At 44.7% G+C, this 13,715-nt stretch overlaps 1 protein-coding gene across 2 annotated transcripts in view; it reads left to right on the top strand.

Annotated features, from left to right (window-relative positions):
* The window catches only part of LOC112141895 (activin receptor type-2B), a 24,258-nt gene extending 15,728 nt beyond the window's left edge, over positions 1–8,530 (top strand). For both annotated transcript variants that reach the window (XM_024265097.2, XM_036216156.1), the window contains exons 4-11: positions 468–619; positions 698–841; positions 923–1,066; positions 1,138–1,286; positions 3,312–3,426; positions 4,015–4,153; positions 5,723–5,853; positions 5,943–8,530. In XM_024265097.2, the coding sequence (XP_024120865.1) occupies positions 468–619; positions 698–841; positions 923–1,066; positions 1,138–1,286; positions 3,312–3,426; positions 4,015–4,153; positions 5,723–5,853; positions 5,943–6,137 (1,169 nt within the window). In that variant the 3' untranslated portion in view covers positions 6,138–8,530. The remainder of the gene's footprint in view (positions 1–467; positions 620–697; positions 842–922; positions 1,067–1,137; positions 1,287–3,311; positions 3,427–4,014; positions 4,154–5,722; positions 5,854–5,942) is intronic.
* Positions 8,531–13,715: the final 5,185 nt, after the last annotated feature.

Genomic DNA, 13,715 nt, shown 5'->3' with positions numbered 1-13,715 from the left:
GCCACTTTTAAATATTTAATGACACATTTATTTATTTATTTAATGGTGTATATATTTATTTCAAATTGGCTCTTTCCAGCCTCCATAAATCTGCAGCATTTGAACTAAATGAATGATCTTTTAACTGGAGTAGGTCAGAGGTTGCCTACACTTATCTAAAGTTCATGTATCATCAACATATTTTTAAGATGTTCTCATTTTTAAATATATATGTAAATACAAATGTCATTTAAAAAAATAGCAATGGAATATAATTGAATTTTAGGTGCAGTTTACAAGTGAGTTGTTATTTTTAGAAGAGACCTGAGGGCACCTTGTGTGCTCATTGGGAGCACCCTCCTGGTGACTCCTGCTCTAGGACTTGATCAAATGTCTTCACCTTTAGACCAGCTTCCTCCTCCTGTTGACATTTAATTCTGCATGTAAAGTTCTGAATCTGACCTGATGTAAATCTTCTTCTCTAATAGTGAAGATCCAGCCCCCTCCTCGAGTGCCGTCGGTGCTCAGTGTGCTGGTGTACTCTCTGCTGCCGCTGTGTGTGCTCTCACTGGCCCTGGTTCTGGCCTTATGGATGTACCGACACCGCAAGCCCCCCTACGGCCATGTGGACCTGAGCGAGGTCTGTCTGCCTCTGATGAACAAGTCTGTAACGCAGTCGGAGTTCCTAGAAGTCTTTCTGGTTTTCCTGCTGGTACAGGATCCTGGCCCGGTCCCCCCGTCCCCTCTGGTTGGTCTGAAGCCCCTGAAGCTGCTGGAGATCAAAGCTAGAGGACGCTTCGGTTGTGTGTGGAAAGCCCAACTAATGAACGAATATGTTGCTGTAAAGATTTTCCCAGTTCAGGTATTTGCTGCAGTCTGAAATGCTGCTTCAGAAGAACAGTTCTTAAGGTTCTGACGGCCTGGGTCTCTGCTGTGATTGCAGGATAAGCAGTCGTGGCAGAATGAGCGGGACATTTATCTGACTCCAGGAATGAGGCACGAGAACATTCTACGCTACATCGCAGCAGAAAAACATGGCAGCAGCCTGGAGACAGAACTGTGGCTCATCACAGAGTTTCACGAGAGGGTAAGACGCACGGCTCGGCGCCACGTCACCGACCACGCTCGGGTCTGATGGCTGTGTGTCAATCCTGGCAGGGCTCGCTGACGGATCACCTGAAGGGTAACACTGTGACCTGGGCCGAGCTGTGCCACATAGCAGAGACCATGTCCCGGGGCTTGGCCTACCTCCACGAGGACATTTCCAGCTTCAAGGGGGAGGGGCCTAAGCCCACCATTGCTCACAGGTAAAAACACCATAGTATCAGGCTTATCCTTAAAGTTTGACATGATCTGCTGCAAAAGATGAAGGAGAAGATTCTTAGAATGATTGTCCCGTCGTCCTCTGGGTCAAGATGACGACGGGACAAATGGCGTGCAGGTATCCAAAGGAATCTGTCGGGGTTACTCGCTCTCACTGCTCCTCCATAATGTCTCTCTGATAAAAGCGGATCAAAAGGAGATTGACATCCAGCTCAGTGGTCAGTATAGAACAGAGTTTGGTGTGCTGATGACACAGTCAAATCAAATTTGATCAAGCGGAGACAGAAGAGCACAAGAGGTGTAGAGAGAAAGACTGCTGTGTTACCTGAGGCAGGAAGACCATGAAAACAGTTTGACACTTAAGTCAGCAACCCACTTGACCACAGCTTCGAGATCAGATGTTGCATCTTGCCAGCGTGCAAGGCCTTAAAGGAACCTGCTGTCTAAATTAGCAAACACCTGACTGAGCCTGTAGATTTTGGAGACGGGACACAACTGGATGATACAACCTTGTTCATTTAAAGTGAACAGGTTTTAGTGATCACACTAGTTCAGCTGAGAAATTCAGGTGTGTGTTAGCCTGGGGGTGGAGCTGTCAGAGCAGACTCTTCCTGAAGGGGGGGTTCTCACTCTATGGCGTGAGATCGTGACGATCTGCTTGTTTTTGTGGGTATGGGAGGGGCTGGTTCTCAGAGTGCAGGTTTTTAGAGGATTACTCCGAAATGCGTGAAAGGATCAAAATACCGCTTTAGGGTTGTTTAGAGTCAGGATTGAACAGTATAATGTACTGTAACCCGAGTGCTGTTCTAGGCATGTTTACATTAAAAGACAGCGTGCTGAACTTTTATTTTTCAAGGATTTGAAAAAGGATTGAAAAGGATTTGATCTTCACTGGTGTCTTTGACAGACATGAAATCCTGTCCATCTTTGTCATGCCAGGAATCACACATCAGTATAAGAGCGGGTCACCTGGACCCCAGAAGAGAGTACAAGGGTTAATGCGCTGCTGTTAACAGTCATGAAGTACAACAAACACGCATCTGTTGTGAAAGTTTTCATCAAATCTTGTCGGTGAAATCTGGAAAACAGTTTGGTTCTCCTTCCAGCTTTAAGTTGGAGAACAAAGGAACTCCAGAATTTAGTCCGAGTCGTCTTTAGAAAGAAACAGCTGATTTCTAATCATGTCTGACTGAAGGACACATTCAGTTCAGACTTCAGGCACTTCGGGAAAAGTTGGTTAAGTTTAAATAAAAGTAATAACAAAATAACAGATACAGCATTAAGGTTCAGTGATCAACAGACACATTTATACTAAACTATTTCATCTCCAAAAATAAATTTTTAAAGTTACATGTTTGATGTAGACAAGAGAAAAACTAGAAAAGTTTTTTTGTGTTTTCATTCAGATTGTATGAAAAATGACCAAAATCCGAATTCTTCCCTTCTCCTTCATTTATCCCTCCAAACAAGTGTCTCAAATTGTACACGCCACTTTCGTTCGATGACATCATCAATAATCGCTGGCCGGCTAGCCTTAGCGCGGAGCTTCCAGCTCTTGAATATACATAACAACATTTAAATGGAAGTAATGACAAGAAGTCATTACTTCCATTTAACATCTGTGGTTCAGAGAACACCCATGTGAAGAAAAGCGCTTCCCAGCACAAAGCAGTTCACCCTCTGCTTGGAGGGTGAAATTTAACAAATACATTTCCCAGACACACTTGCACTTAAACTACCCCTTCAAATGGAGGGGAAGGGAGAAGGGAAGACTTCAGGTTGGGCCGTGTAGTCTTCATGTCTTGTGAGCTCTAGTGTGTGGGGTGGGGTGGGGGGGGGGTGTTCATGACGCGGCGGCTCGGCTCTCTCATGGCATTTGTGAGGATTCCTCCTCTGTCATCTAAAGATTCCTTGGATCTTTGATCCTGTTGGATGTGAATTTGATCCTTCTGCTGTGACTAAATCTCTCTACGAAACGACAGATCTGACATTCTGAATGAACTCCTCAGGGATTTCAAGAGCAAGAACGTGATGCTGCGAGATGATCTGACCGCTATCATTGGAGACTTCGGACTGGCAGTGCGCTTTGAGCCTGGAAAACCTCCTGGAGACACGCATGGACAGGTAAACCTCCTTTGGTAGAGTCTGCTGGAACCATCCTGACAATAAAATGAATGATGATGGAAGCTCACGTTCAGGTCTCTGCTGACATTCAGACTCCAGACAAACACTCAACAGTTTGGGTACAGCTGCTTCAATGAAGCCAGACTTTCAGGGTGGATTGAACTCTGGAAAAAAAAGTATTCAGTCAGCCACTAAGTGCAAGTTGTCCCACTTAAACAGATGAGAGGCCTGTCCTTTTCATCATTGATAAACCTCAACTATGAGAGACAATGTAATCCTGAAAATCCATTTTCTGTTTTCTTTAAGAATTAATTTGTAAATTATGGTGGAAAGTAAGTATTTGTTTACCTCCAAACCATCCAGATTTCTGTCTCTCACAGACCCGTAACTTCTTCTGTCAGAGGATCCTCTGTCCTCCACTGCCTGTATTAATGTCACCTGTCCACGACCTCAAACTGTCATACTTCAGACTCCTCCAAAGAGCTGTCTAACATCAAAAGTAGGAGAACTAGCTCAGTTGGTGGTTGACTGAATACTTTTTAGTGGATCTTAGTGTTTGTTGTTAAATGTAACCTGAACTGTCTGCAGGTGGGTACCAGGCGCTATATGGCTCCAGAGGTTCTGGAGGGCGCCATCAACTTCCAGCGAGACTCCTTCCTGAGGATCGACATGTACGCCATGGGCCTGGTGCTGTGGGAGCTGGTGTCCCGCTGCTCGGACAGGGACGGTAAGCTGAGCTGTATGAGGATCCTGCTGTCTGGTACTCCAGTGTGTGAGTAATGAGCCAAAAGAAACGTCATGTTTGGTCCAGAGAAGCAAAGAAAATGTGTGAACTACCATCAGTTTTTTTGTCTGAAACCTGCACATCAACCTAGAAACTGGCTGTAACATCCTGGACAGAATGGATGGTAGCGGTCACATAGCAGGAAAAGGTTGGCTATAGGCTGGACCAGGAGTCTTAAACATTCAGACCTTAAAGAGCCTTTTGTGTTGATTTCTCACTGACAGCCCAGTCACAGCTACATTTTTATTTCATCCAAATAAGACACAGATTTGTAGTAATGTTGTTACCATTATGATATATATATATATATATATATATATATATATGTATATATATATTGGATAAATGAAAGATAAATATAAAATAGTTTAGAACTTTCGACAGAGGTTCCCATGGCTCCCTTTCAAAATAAAAGACCGTCTGTACCACATATCACCATCTCAACTCAGCAAGTTAGTAGTAAGAACTCAGATGTCTGCAGTGATCAAAGAAATGCTTTATTTTACAGTTTGTGGTACATCTCAGCCAGAAGTTCATTAATCTAACTAAAGAAAACTATTTCAGAGATATTTAAGAGACTATTTGTACAGTAAGGCACACTTAGAATCTTAGAATGTGTTCAAAAAAACTAAATCCACCTTTATAATCTGGTGGGCCTTAAGTAGTAGTTCTGGTGCTGACTGACCTACAGTTGATTTCTGTGGTATACTTACCCCAAAATGTGTTTTATTAGGACTTTGGTGGACTATAAAGCTGCACCACTGATGGATTATTAGGGTATTCTGTTTTCTGTAGCCAGGAACCTCATGAGTGATCCGTAAACCGTCTGTGAATGAGATGAATATAGTTTGATTTAGTTTATATTGTGTTTTTTTTTTTTTTACTTAAACACTTTGGAGGGCTAAAAGAGCTACAGCTTGCAGACAAGCTGCTAAAACCCTAACCCTAGCCACCAGGGCCGGCCCCGAGCATGGGCGGCTGCCTAGGGCGCCATGCAGCCCAGGGCTGGGCCTGTTATTCACCTGCAAGACTGACAGATCCAACCAGAAGGTTTCTTGATGCTTTTGAATGGCAGAGCTTACCTGTTCAGCAGGTTCAATCACTGTAACCGTCTGCTCTCTGACCCGGTAAAGGTTCTGTGAACAGTTCCCCAGTGCAGAACTGCCACCAAGCACCAAATCCATGTCTGCCCTGCTGGAACCCCATGAGGCTGAAGTCTGGACCGATGACGTTCTATCAGAGTCCGGGTCTAGAACAGGAAGAGTGACAGCTGGAGGGATGAGGTTCTACCAGAGTCCAGGTCTAGAACAGGAAGAGTGACAGCTGGAGCGATGAGGTTCTACCAGAGTCCAGGTCTAGAACAGGAAGAGTGACAGCTGGAAGTCTTTCATCTGCTCTCCTTTATCCTGTCTTTGATGTGTGATTTCAGGGTTGTGATGGTGTTGGTTGTAATTTCATGTGTTTCTGAAGCTGTCTGGAACGGTTCTGTTAATACCTGCCGATCGTCTGCAGGTACAGTCGGCGAGTACATGCTGCCGTTTGAAGACGAGATCGGCCAGCATCCGTCCCTGGAGGACCTGCAGGACGTGGTTGTGCATAAGAAGATGCGTCCGGTCATCAAAGACTGCTGGCTCAAACACCCGGTGGGTCTGCAGGACGGTAGCTGGTTGGATTCATAAGCGCTTTCTAGAGCAGCTCAGCCGGACTGATGCTGGTCTCTGTGATCCTGCAGGGTCTGGGCCAGATCTGCGAGACCATGGAAGAATGCTGGGACCACGATGCAGAAGCGCGCCTGTCCGCCGGCTGTGTGGAGGAGCGCATCAGTCAGATCGCCAGGACGACCAGCAGCTCTACCTCAGACAACCCCGTCTCCATAGTAACGTCTCTCATCAACGAGGACCTTCCTCCCAAAGAGTCCAGCTCCTGAACGGGGGCGCCACCACCCCCATCTCTCAACTGTTCCAGCCCAGATCAGAAGATCCTGTGAAACGCCGCTGCTATGTACCAGTTCTTGATTTGGATCGGCCGCACTAACACGTCCGTCTGCTGTCGTAGTAATAAGCTATGCCACATCCACCAGTCAGACCTCGGTCATTACCTCATCGTCTGTAGCCCCGCCCCTTTTATACCTCATCAGCTCTTTGTGTTGCTTTCCCATCCTGGTCACATAGTCGTCTGCGGCCAAATGACACAAACTTTTGCTCCTCCCCTCAGACGACGTGCTGCAACCTGGGAGGAAGCCGTTCAGACTGTTAAGTACATGTATTCATCTTCCTCAGGGCTCAGAGCTTCTGTTTCTACAGCAGTCAAGCTGCTTCCTCAGGCGGACAACCAGCAACCCGCTGGGCGGGACGAGGGAGCTCAGCACTTCTACGGACGCTTTGGACTTCTCAAAGATTTGGGACAAGTGTCTTGTCCTGAGAACTACCTCTCAGGTATCCAGCAGGCTTCTCTGAACGAGATCCCACCCGCCGTCACGGACAAATCCTGGACATCTTTGTTTTCTAACATCAGAGCGACTTCTCTCTAAGGGCGCCGATGCCGGCTGGAGCCGCACATGACCTTCCCCACTTCACTCTGTGTGTGTGTCTGTGAGAGTGTATGTTTGTTTGTTTACATGTGTGTATTTATGTATGGGTGTGTGAATGTGCATCCATGTGTTTGTGTATCTGTTGTTGTGAATGTTTGTGTCGAGTGAGTGATCTCCAGACCCACACAGTGTGTTGGTCTGAATCCTTGAGGGTAGATCCCTGACCGGGCCACTCCGGACCCGGTCGGGTTGGAAAGACCCAGTCAGGTTGGGAAGACCCGGTCGGGTGGCCCAAGTTGGGCAGACCCAGTTGGACCCACATACCTCAGTGGCTGCATGCCAGCGGTGGAGCGGTGGTCTCAAATGCAATGCCATAGTTGTACCATAGAGGAGAACCACACATGAATGTTTGTTCTGCTGCTGTGACGATTCCAGGTTCCTCAAGGATTTGTAGATTTGTGACTCGAACACTAACGTAGAAGAACTTCTCTGTGACGTAATGTCAGGCTCATTTCCTGTTTGTGTTGTTGGACTTGGTAAGCTTCAGCTTACTCCACCAGACTGACCTCAGATGTTCTGACAAGTACCTCAGGCTTTTTCTAAATATATATCAAGTTGTGTTGAATATTTGATTGTGTTTTAGTATTTGATATTTTATTACTGGTCGGCCTCAGACTGTGGAGATTGTTGTTCATGTCTGAGCGGAGCCGGCCCGGTTCTGCTGATGCTCTGAGAACCTAAAGGAAGATGGGCAGATTCCTGTAAATGTTGGTGTTGAAGAGGCTGAACAACGTTGATGTTTTTCCTTCGATACACAATCAGGGCATTGCTGTTACTCTCTTCTGGGCGGGTCCAGATCCTCTGCGTATTTATTTGGACTCAAGGCCCTTCGGTTGTGGGTGACGGTGAACACCGGTGAGGGTGGGGGGGCTCCTGGAGGACGGACGGCACGGCTGGCATTACAAACTGCGTGATCGATGACGAGCAAACCAGCAGTCTGGTGCGGCCCCGGCCTGTCAGAACCGTTCGGGCTGAATGTTAACCTGTCTCTGACCTGTCGTAGTAGTTTAGTGGCTTGGGACAACACACAAGCCCATCTGTGCTTAAACGTGGTGATGCTCCAGTACCTAGCTCTTTGCCGACATGCGGGTTAGATCAGGACGGTGTTTCGTTTGTTTTTAACGCCACCACACCGGTCCATCCAGCGCCATCACAGTTCCCATCAACGGTCCAGCAATATTTCCGATACAGCAATAGTTTCTTCAAGGCCCGGCTGGGACGGCGCCGTCTCCAGCGCAGGTCAAACAGGCATCCCATCACACCCGGATCAGGCTCCGGCGGAGAAACGCGGTGGGCTGAACGTGCACGCTCGGCGTGGCGCAGGTGCTTTCACGAATCGTGCCAGACAAACGGCGGTCCTGCCACCGCTTGTTGCCTCAAAATGCTGTCTTACACCCAGCTCTTCTGAACCGAAAACCCTGTTACCTCATGCAGTACCTCCTCAGTGACACGAACACGGAGTCGCTCTCATCTTCAACAAGAACGTTGCAGTTTTATGTACATATGTACCAGTAAATGTAAAGGTTTCTTCCTTTGGAGCAGCTGTCTGCTCAGCATTGGGTTTCTTGCTGTAAACGTGTGATCTCTGCCGTTTCTGTGACCTGTGTGAACCTGTACGAATGATACCTGTGCATCCAGATGCTTAGAAAATATACACTAGAGAGATATACATTCATCACTTTGTATATGAAAATAAAACAAAATCCTGATTAACCATGTAAACACTGCTATGTTCTGCTTCATGATCTTCTTCTGTGGGGGGGGGGGTTGCCTTTATATGTTTTTATTTGTGTATACTAAATTTATCAGGAAAAGGATTATGTTTAAGCAGATTTCGTCTAATTGATGTTCTAATATGATGTTTAGGGAAAATGTTGGGAGTTGTGAGGAAGTCTTTTCAACCAATTATGGATTTCTATTGGAAACGTTCATATTGGGACAGAACTAAAATACGTGTTGAGTAAGGCTGGGAATCACTGGGTACTTCGCGATACACACTATATGGCTCACATTATCAGTGAAATCGCGATACTGCGGTAATTGGAAAAAATAATCTCTGATACCTCACATTATATAAAACATTAAATATATCCCCACTTTTTTACCTTAAACACAATCATAATAAACAATCTGTGTCTTATTTTGGGCAACAAACAATCAACACTTCTGTGCAAATCAGTAATACCATGTCTTTGAAAAGCATTCACACCATTTGAATTGGAATAATCTAAAAAATCAGTGCTAACAATGGTAAACATGATCAGAAATCATTGTTGATGGTTTAAAATGATCAAAAACGAAACAAATGCCCCCCGCCCCCCATGCCACCAGTTTGTCATTTATTGTACTTGTCTGTTAAAAATATTTTTTTTCACCTGTATTGAGGAGATTAGGGGTAAAAATAAAATTTCAAAGTAAAATAAATGTGGATTATCCCTGAGCGGGATTTGAGCCCATGACCTTCTGACTATGAGTCAGCAGCTCATACCACTGCGCCATCTAGTGGCGGAAATCAGAATTTCATATCAGACTTTGTTTTATAACTGACAGCAATATGTAAACAGGAAGTCTTTGTTGATGGTTTGAAAACAAACTCCAACAATAGCAGGCGGAACGTGAAGCCAACCAGGAAGTAACAGCCGTTGCAGTACCGGCACTGACCAGAGAGGCTGGTGCTTAGAGCGAGCAAATTCCCATTGACTCCCGTGTTAAAATCCTAATTTTCAGCCCTCTAATAAACTCCTTTAATGCCTTGTGCTTAAAGTTTTTATTTCATCAATGGCTGCATATTTGATCCATGACAACTCTGAGGAGAGTGAATTGTTTTCCTCCGGTAAGTAATAAAAAAATAACTTTATATTTGCCGGAAATAAATCATTACTGTATATTATGATTATTTATTTTAGTTTCAGTAATTCGATTTTTTTGTATTCTCAGAAACATTAATATCTATTATGTATACAATTAAAAAAGGACATTTTCTCAGTATTTTTATTGATAGTTATTTTCTTTAATCAAAATGATTAAGTCGTACAAGTCATCTTATGATGACTTGTACGCTAGGTTGGGTAGTAAGGAGGGAGAGACTGAACTGTACAGATTAGCAAGGCAGAGAGATCGAGATGTGAAGGACATGCAGCAGGTTAGGGTGATCAAGGATAGGAATGGTAATGTGGTGACAGGTGTCAGTGGTGTAATGGAAAGATGGAAAGAATACTTTGAAGAGTTGATGAATGAAGAGAATGAGAGAGAACAAAGAGTAGAAGAGGTGACGGTTGTGGAGCAGGAAGTAAGAAAGATTAGTAAAGGTGAAGTGAGAGGGGCTTTGAAGAGGATGAAGAGTGGAAAGGCTCTTGGTCCTGATGATATACCTGTGGAGGTATGGAAGTGTCTAGGAGAGATGGCAGTGGAGTTTTTGACCGGGTTGTTCAACAGGATCTTAGGTGGTGAGAAGATGCCTGAGGAATGGAGGAGAAGTGTGATGGTGCCCATTTTTAAGAATAAGGGAGATGTGCAGAGTTGTGGTAACTACAGAGGAATAAAGCTGATGAGCCATACAATGAAGGTGTGGGAAAGAGTAGTGGAAGCCAGACTAAGAGCAGAAGTGAACATTTGTGAGCAGCAGTATGGTTTCATGCCAAGAAAGAGCACTACAGATGCAACATTTGCTTTGAGGATGTTGATAGAGAAGTACAGAGAAGGTCAGAGAGAGCTCCACTGTGTCTTTGTAGATCTGGAGAAAGCTTATGACAGAGTGCCCAGAGAGGAACTATGGTATTGTATGAGGAAGTCTGGAGTGACAGAGAAGTATGTCCGAGCAGTGCAGGACATGTATGAGGGCTGTAAGACAGTGGTGAGGTGTGCTGTAGGGGTGACAGAGGAGTTCAAGGTGGAGGTGGGATTACATCAGGGATCAGCTCTGAGCCCCTTCCTGTTTGCAATGGTGATGGACAGACTGACGGATGAGGTTAGACAGGAATCACCATGGACTATGATGTTTGCAGGTGATATTGTGATTTGTTGTGAGAGCAGGGAACAGGTGGAGGTGGAGTTAGAGAGGTGGAGGTTTGATGCTGAGTCTAGAACTGCAGGGAAGAGGTCTAGAGGAAGACCAGATAGGAGGTTTATGGATGCAGTGAATGAAGACATGAAGGTGGCTGGTGTTAGAGTGGAGGATGCTGAAGAGATACACTGGTGGTGGCTCTGCTGCCAAACACTGGCGCCAACCTCCCACCAGAGGCAATTCGGGGTTCAGTGACATGCCCAAGGACACTTCGACACATGGGCGGGTAAGGCGGGAGTCGAACCCCCTCACTTCTGATCAGGAGTCGACCGCCCTACCGCTGCACCACGGCCGCCCCTTAAGGAAAAGAAGAAGAAGATTTTCTTTAATCAAAAAGTTATAACATATAAGGACATGATTCAGATCTGATACAGTAACACCAGAATCTCTTCATGTGAAGTTAAAATGTGAAGACAGAAACCGTTCAGTTAAGAAGAACATATCATTTAAATATTTAATTTTTAACAAATGTGTACATGTTTTATTTTTGTCTTGTGATTTTAATGTATATTAAATGTTATTTTTTTTAACTGTATCTAATGTTTATCTTGTATGTTTCTTTTCAGGTCTGCTTCTGGTGGTGAGTGGATTTAGAATCCAAAACAATCCATTTACATTTTAAGGCAGTAAAATTCTAATTTTAACATATGTATTTGACTCTTGCTGATGTGATTCAATAAAAATCATGTTTAACATATTTGAATGATCAGTCTCTTCTGTTTATTCACTGTTGTAGCATATAGGTAAGACAAAAGGAAATGTGGGTTGTTGAAACCCCCAGATCATGTATGTAGGGTTTCTTGATGTGTTAAGTGTAATTTATGACCATAGGTATGATAAATGATTATATGTGTGTGATTTTGTATTATCAAACTTGTTTTTTGTTTTCTTAAACTCCTGGTTCTAAAGTGCAAGCATAGTGTGACCTTTTCAGGGGGACTGAATATTCTACCTGCGGTTTCTAAAAAAAAAAGGTAGCACTTGACTTTCGACTGAAGGCAGGATGTGCCGCTTACGGCTCTGCCATACCTCTAGCAACAAAACAAATCCTGCCCCCCACCCCTCCCCCACCCTCTTCCTTTTTTCCGTCCGGTCCAACAACAAAGAAAAATAAATAAATAAATTAAACATAATCAATATAAATAAAGTTTAGCATGAAATACAACAGGGGCTTATACTCAATAAATCCCTGTTGTGACAGTAAAATCTGCCCAACACAAGAAGCTCTCAGCCTGCATCTGTATGTGATTATGTATTGTCAAAATTGCTTCTGCTCAGTTTTCTGCTCCTAAAGAGCAAGTCTTGTGTGACACTTTCAAGACGACAGGATGTTCTATCTGCAGCTTCTGCAGAACCACACAAGGACAGGAAGCAACGGGCCCCAGCAACGGCCCCCAGTGACAGGAGGGAGCATTGTTCTGAGCGCAGAGGGGGATGAAAAAATGAAAAAAACACCATATCTTTATCATAGAGCAGAAGGCCTTCTACACACTCCTCCTCAAGACATCGACGAGACAGGTCCTCTCCTCCACTTCGGTGGGAGGGGACCTCTCCTCTCCACTTCGGTGGAACAGGACCTCTCCTCCACTTAGGTGGAACGGGACCTCTGCTCCACTTCAGTGGGAGAGGACCTCTCCTCTCCAATTCAGTGGAACAGGATCTCTCCTCCATTTCGGTGGGAGATGACCTCTCCTCTGCACTTCAGTGGAAAAGGACTACTTGTACTTCTTCTTTTGGCAATAAAAGAGTAGTTTCACACACCCATTCCATGTGTGTAAAAAAAAAACTGGGATGCACGAGTCTCTCTCCCTTTCTCGTGTTAAAATAATAAAAGAGTAGTCTCACACCTTGACTCCGTGCGTGTAGAAAAAAAATTGGGATACAATAAAATCATGAGTCTCTCTCCCTCTCTTGTGTCTAAATAATAAAAGAGTAGTTTCACACACCCATTCCATGTGTATAGAATAAACTGGGATGCACAAGGCTCTCGCCCTCTATCGTGTTAAAATAATAAAAGAGTAGTCTCACACACTTATTTCCGTGTGTAGAAATAAATCGGGAATCACGAGAGTCTCACTCGTGAATAAGAACCAAAGAGAGGAGCCATAAACCTAAAAACAGGCAGTCAATCCCTGTTACGGGCGGCGGCTCAACATGGCACCCCGGATGGGACCCTGAAAAGGAAAAAGGTTCCATCCTATCCTTTATCAATTCCCTACAAAGGTACCAAACCAAGGATTAGATTTTTGGAAGAAACGCTAACCAGTACTGACTGATCACCGGACTAGGAGTAGGAATTCTTGACACAATCATCCACCTATTTATAAACCCAGCATACAGAAGCAGACCAATATTGATCTAAGTGGAAGAACATAATCTTCAAGGCACTGGGAAAATCTGTAGGATAGTTATTAGGACAATCTAATAACGCTCGAAAATGGAGAAAAGGTCCATCCTAGCCAGATTTACAAAAAAAGCTAGGATACATGTAACCCAGGTTTATGTTTTATTTTCTCTTTCCCCTGCTTTGCGTTTGTTTTTGTGACTGGCCATGTCTGCTTCCGTGGTTGCGACGTCATTTGGTCACGTGGGGCGACCAGCCACTTTACGAACCTCCATTCACGTGACGTCGCAGCGCCTCGTAACTCGGTTCAACGAATTGCGTGCGCTTATAAGGGGGCTTGGACTTAAGGAAACAGGAAGCGGTGGAACTGATAGCAACACACACGTCTGTCTGCGGCGGCTGTTTTGTATCTAATTTCGTTTCGTTGGTGTTTATCGGTTGCGTGTTGTTGTAGGAACCCTCTACATCAGGGGTCTCAAACTCAAATCAGCCGGGGGCCGCTGGAGGC

The sequence above is a fragment of the Oryzias melastigma genome, linkage group LG17 (genome assembly GCF_002922805.2).
Source record: "Oryzias melastigma strain HK-1 linkage group LG17, ASM292280v2, whole genome shotgun sequence".
In the NCBI taxonomy this organism is placed as follows: Eukaryota; Metazoa; Chordata; class Actinopteri; order Beloniformes; family Adrianichthyidae; genus Oryzias; species Oryzias melastigma.
This window is presented reverse-complemented; position numbering and strand designations above follow the sequence as displayed.